Below are 6,405 nucleotides of genomic sequence, written 5' to 3'. Positions count from 1 at the left end.
ATTAGTCTTACTACGTAAAATTATTCTAGATAGACTGATGGTCCCACATTCCCCAAAACCTCAAACCTCTATATACATATAACATCTAAGGATTACTCCACTCATGGCTAATTTGGCCTATAACTCTTACAATGTTATAATGGAATGCCAAGTATCAAATTTGGCCGGAAATTTGGAAAAGAAACGAAATGGAAATTGCATATTTAATTTAACCGTCCCAGGACGGACTCGTGTACAGTAGGACTTTGTTTTCGTTTGATATCCTGTTTAACAAAACCTATTAGGCCAAGCACTATGGTGTACCATTTCTCTTCCCTATCCCCTAAATATAGAGAAATTCAAGTTATATGGTCTCGCATATCCTTTTAAACAAGGGATATATGTTCCATATACATAAAAATTGATCAGATTTGATTCCACTAGTTGTGAAGGGAAATGGCACAGAAACTCAGTTTCTGCATGAAAAACTACTTTATGGAATCTGAGTTTCCGTGTGATTTTCAACGGATAATTAATTTCCGTTTGAGAATTTTTAGTTTTATCTTCTTCTTTTTCACTTTTGACTCTTTAATTTCTACTAAAACTCTTTATTTTCTATTATATCTCCATTTTTTTCTCTTTAATTTTTTTTACCCATAAATAATAATTATCTAAACCTGTGAAAAAAATTGGAAAAAAAAATCTGAAATTGAGTTTCCATTTGGTACTATTTACACGGAGTTTTCGTGCAGTGTAAGGAAGGGATTAAAGCGAACCATAATAAAGTTATCTTGTGACCCATATCCCTTCTCTACAATTAGGGGATAGGGAAGGGGTATCCTTTACCATAGTGATTGGTCTTATTAAGTTAGAAATTGTTTTTAGTCTAGTTTAATCTATTAAAAATTAATAATTTAGTTTAGCTTAGCTTTTTCTATACGGCTATTGTGATGGTCTAACTAACGACGTATATTTTCTGTATTTTTTAAAGCAAGATGACACTACAGTTTTTTGTATCAACTGAATGTGAAAATTTGTTAATAGTAAGATTTTAGATCTTTTGTAATGCACAACATTTACGGGTCTTGCTTGCTTGACTCTTACCTATTCAACTTGATCAGTTGCTTATACTGCTATAAAAAAATTGATCGTTAAAATAATTGGTTATCTTTTTTATTTCCATTTAATTTGTATCGATCGAGCCCGTGGAAGGGAAATCATATCATGGAGGTTATGTCATAATGGGAGCTCATAATCCATCAGTAACTCCAGAGCAATTTAGCACATCACAATTGTGGATTCAGAATGGTCCTAAGGAACAAATAAACAGCATAGAGACCGGATGGGCCGTAAGTCATCCAAATATCAATCACGTCCAGTTAAAAATATAGTGCTATTTATTATTTTTCTTTTTTTATAGTCGATTTCACCTTATATTAATATAAGATTATGATTATGAATACGAATAATAGTAACAACAATGCTGTCAAATATTGAGGCTTTCAGGTATATCCGAAACTCTTTGGCGATAATATTACCAGAATTTTTGGATATTGGACAGTAAGATTCAATTGAACCATTTATTTTTCCTATTGATCACGTATATCATATTTCAATATTTCCGAAACTAGTTTTACTGCAATATTTTTCATAAAACTCAAAAAGTTCTTACTTTGTGCGCAATGTTAAATCCTACAGGCTGATGGATATAAAAGGACAAGTTGCTTCAATATGTTTTTCCCGGGCTTCGTACAAGTGCATTCTAGAATAACATTCGGTGAACTATTAGATCCCGTATCAGTCTATAATAAAAAATTATATTCCATCCCCGTAATGGTATATCGGGTAATTAACTGTCAACAGATTTCATATACTATCAACTATTTTTCAATTAACCAAGGATTGAGAATATGTGTAATTATTTTTGACAGGCACCGATAAGTGGTAATTGGTGGTTACGCTTTAGAAGGGAAGTGATAGGTTACTGGCCGAAGGATCTCTTTACTCATCTTGCACATAATGCTTCTATCATCAGATATGGTGGAATAGCAGGGGCAGTTTCTAAAAGTCCAAGTCCTCCGATGGGAAATGGACAATTACCAATATATAAAGATTCTGATATTGAGAAGTCAGGTTTTATGAGAGAAATGAAGGTCTACAACGAAACAGGAGACACCGTTTACTTCGATTATACTAAAACGCAAACGAAACAAGATGCGAGAAGGGATTGTTATGACCTTAATTACTACTTTTCTGAGTGTGATAAATGAAATTGCATAAAATATGGGGGTCCTGGGGGATCCAGCTGTCTCTGAGTAACTCGGTTCCAATAAACCGTTCTACCCACATATGACTTGTATGCAACGGGTTTGAACTTTGAATAAGACATCTTAATTTAGAAAAGTTTTAAGTCGAGTCTTTAGATAGTTGATTATGTTAGAAGTTACTATATCTTCATGGGATCGAGTTATGAGTCAAGAGCTATGATTTACGAGTCAAGTGAAGGATGACTTTTCTTTTCTTTTTTTGCTCGGTAAAGAAAAAAATTTATTAGGAGGAAAAAGGAAAGACAAACCAACCCCCCCCAGGTCAGAGACCTTACATAAACTTAAACAAACAATGGAACAAGAGAAAAGTCCCCCAAAATAGTACACATATTAGAGCATCTCCAATGCAAGGGGTGGAGGTTATAAAAAACCATACCACCTAAGATTTAAGACTTTTTTCTACCAAAATTCCATCTCCAATGCAAGGATTAAGGTCCTTGGGAATTGTGACATAATTATGTGGAGGTGGAATAGAAAGTCTAAATAAGACCTTCTCCATGATCTTGGGTCAAAGTCCACATCATCAATTTGTCTCTATGTTAATTTGAAAATTGTTAGATAAAACCTTGAGGATTGGAGATGATTTTTTGGGGTGAAAGGTGTTAAATTTATTTTCTTTGTCCATATGTGAATGACCTTCATAGAAAATGTGATATTTAGACCTCCACATAGGATCACCTCTACCCCCAGCATTGGAGATGCTCTTAGTGACCGACTAAGAAAAAGTGTTGCCAGCTAGAGATAATAGACGAGGTGTCCACTCCCTGAAAACAGTAGTTGCCTTTAGACCAATGAAAAAAATCTATTTTTATATCTTTGATAGCTTCTTGTTCCTTGAAATCTTGTTGGAGAAGGCTAAGGAGTTTCTTGACTTCCAAATACCCCACAAGACAGTTGCTTGCAACTGACGCCATAGTTATTTACCCTTGTCCTGCAAATTTATACTCTTCCAACCACCCAAGACTTCTTACACTGTATACGAAGATGTGATTTGTGTGTTGGAAATGTTCAAGAAGTAATCCTATATTCTGCGCGACATACTAAAGTCAATGAAGATGTGGTCCGTAGTTTCTTCATACCCATTAAAAAACTTACATAAATTGGATTGACCAAGTGCAGATCTTGTTTTATGCAAATTATCCATCGTTGGAAGCATACTAAGGCAAACCCACCATAAGAAGAAACTGACCTTTTGGGGCCAATCTCTGGACCACACTTTTGCTTTCGGAAATATGGCCTGACTGTCGGTAGATAAAGACTTCTCATAAGCAGGCTTGACAGAAAAGGTTCCTTTCTTTAATCTCCGAGCCAGATAATATGGTCTTCCAATAATGGATCTAAAACAATGGCCTCCAACATATGTATAAGTCTAACTCATTCTTCAATTTCCGGATCATACAATCTTCTTCTTTAAATAATACAAATATTTGATTGTAGACCGTCATTTGTTGGTTGAAAGTCAGCTAGGACAGAAGTTTGCTTGCTGGTAGAAATATGATATAGCCTAGAAACTTGGTCAGCTAAAGAACCATTAATGTTCCACTTATCTTCCCACAATCTGACCTTATCTCCTTTTCCGATTTTGAATTGGCACAAGTTGATAAAATCATAGGAATTAGAATAAAGGTTTCTCCAAAGACTTACACCATGCCTGTCTTTAGGTTGATTGGTTTTCCAATCAAGTTCATCAACACCATATTTATATTTGACAACCCTTGCCCATAAAGCATCCGGCTCCTTACTAAGTCTCCATCACTATTTTTGAAGAAGTGACTTATTCATGATCTTTAGATTTCTGACACCCATACCACCAATCTTAATAGGTTTACTAACATGCTTCCAGCTTACCCAACAATTTTGTTTTGATTTCAGAAGATTCATCCCACATAAAATTCCTGATAATTTTCTCCATCGATTTGATAACTTGAATAGGAGCCATAAATAATGAGAAGTAATAGATGGGATGGCTTTGTAAAACACTTTTAATCAAATTTAAATTACCCCCTTTGTTGAGAGATTTTCTTTTCCGAGAAGCAAGTATTGTTCTGCAGATCTCCAAAATTTTATTCTATTTAGAAGCAGCAATAGTTGTATCTCCCAGCGGCATACCCAAGTAGCTTGTAGGGATACAAGAGAAATTTAAAATTTCAACAAGGTCTTCAAGGTCATTGACATCTCCAACTCCAAATAAACTGCTCTTAGAAAAATTAGTTTTAAGACCAGAAGCACATTGAAATCAAAACAACAGATATTTGAGATTCCTTACTTGAGCAGCATCAGGGTCCATGAACACTAACATGTCATCACCGAACTATAGTTGACTAACTTTAAAAGGTGTAAAAGATCTGGAAGATAAAAAACCACCCAAGAGCCCAGTTTCTTCAGCTTTATCAAAGAGCATAGTTAGAACCTCAGAAACTAGAAGAAATAAAAAAGAAGAAGTGGATCTCCTTGACGCCGCAATCCCTTTTCAGAGGTAAATTTTTCGAAAGCAGCTCCACTAATAAGAATGGAAAATAGAACTTTAGAAATACAACCAAGGATCCGATTTTTCCAGACTTATCCAAAACCAATTTTATGTAAAACTTCCATAAGAAAGGGCCATTTAACATGGTCGAAAGATTTTTCTAGATCGATTTTACATATAACTCCAGGTTCTCTTAGTTTTATTCTAGAGTCTAAACATTCATTAGCAACTAGGATGCTATAAAGAATCGATCTACCTTTCGCAAACATAGATTGATGGTTGGAGATGATTTTTGGGGGCATTACCTTTTATCTTTCGACAATAACTTTTGAGGTGGATTTGAAAACGCTGTTAGTAAGGCTAATAGGCCTCAAATACTTGATCTCTTCAACTTGTTGCTTCTTAGGATGAGAGACAGAAAAGTTCATTTTAACCTTCAATCTATGAACCCAGAACAGTTAAAAACCTTGACCACCTTAATAATATCTTGTTTCATAAAAGACTAGCACTTAACAATTATATGAACATGAAACCCGTCCGGACCTGGTGTTATTTTTTGGCCTTTCCAACCAAGTAGCATCTTCAGAAGAGACAACTTGAAATTCATATTTGTAAGAGGGATTTGAGTGTCTGCGAAATATTTAAACCTATCGGAGTAGTGCTCCAAGATTTATTTTTGATAACCAACTTGGCTACTACATCAACATAATTAATATTTAGACAAGAAAAAGTGTTTCTCCTTCCTCTAATTTTTGCAATTCTATGAAAGAAGTTAGTATTTCTGTCACCCTCTTCACTATCATTGAATTCTTGATCTATCCCTCAAAAAAATCTCTTTCATATTAGCCAATTTTTCACTATCAAGTATAATATTGTCATGGTTAAGCAGTTGAGAGTCAGAAATATCTTCCTTATCAATTTTTTGATCCAAAATCAACTTATTTACAAGTAATTTTGCTCACACTTTCTATCAATTCTCCCAAAACAGTTTTTGTTTCACTCTGGTGGGATCCGTTGACATGGTTATATTGACATAATCTTCACATTTTAGCGCAATTTTTTTCACTGAGCCCAACCGGCAATGAATTTGTAGCTAATTTTTTGTTGAGGTGTTATTATTATAAGTATCTATATTCCAACCAAAAATGAGAGCATTCCGAGATGTATGAATCCACCATCTACGATTTTGAATATCAACCGTTGAAGATTAACGGTTGAAATTAAAATTTGTGGATGGTGAAGTTTCGTATTTCAGAATACTTTCATTTTTGGTAGGAATGTAGAGTTTTATATGAGGAACGTTTCACCAAAAAATTAGCTTCAAATTAATTACCGGTTGGGATCAGTAGAAAAAATGGCGCTAAAATGTGAAGATTATGTCAATATAACCATGTCAACGAATCCTAAGATTTCAGCTTCTTGGCCAAGACAAAACCAGCCGAACCCATGAAAGAATTAGAAAGAGACACCCACTATTGTTGCATAAGGTCCATAAAACCTAGTTTCATAAGCCACATAAATTCAAATCTCCATGGAGGCGGACCCCAATCCTCTAAATCAAAAGACAACCAAATTGGTTTATGATCAAAGAAATGTCTGCCAAGGGCCTTGACATTGATGGATGGAAAGTGA

At 34.7% G+C, this 6,405-nt stretch overlaps 1 protein-coding gene across 1 annotated transcript; it reads left to right on the top strand.

The window, feature by feature from the left end:
- Positions 1 to 1,220: 1,220 nt before the first annotated feature.
- LOC113272219 lies at positions 1,221 to 2,249 on the top strand. Its single transcript, XM_026522092.1, has 2 exons — positions 1,221 to 1,328; positions 1,911 to 2,249. The coding sequence occupies exons 1-2, from the start codon at positions 1,221 to 1,223 to the stop codon at positions 2,247 to 2,249; spliced, it is 447 nt and encodes a 148-aa protein (XP_026377877.1).
- The last annotated feature ends 4,156 nt before the right edge of the window (positions 2,250 to 6,405 follow it).

Source organism: Papaver somniferum, chromosome 4 (genome assembly GCF_003573695.1).
Source record: "Papaver somniferum cultivar HN1 chromosome 4, ASM357369v1, whole genome shotgun sequence".
Taxonomy (NCBI): domain Eukaryota; kingdom Viridiplantae; phylum Streptophyta; class Magnoliopsida; order Ranunculales; family Papaveraceae; genus Papaver; species Papaver somniferum.
This window is presented reverse-complemented; position numbering and strand designations above follow the sequence as displayed.

Coding starts and splice junctions, on each gene's coding strand:
- LOC113272219 (XM_026522092.1), top strand. CDS start 1,221: ATGGGAGCTCATAATCCATCAGTAACTCCAGAGCAATTTAGCACATCA. Junction 1,329..1,910: donor GCATAGAGACCGGATGGGCC/GTAAGTCATCCA, acceptor TATTTTTGACAG/GCACCGATAAGTGGTAATTG.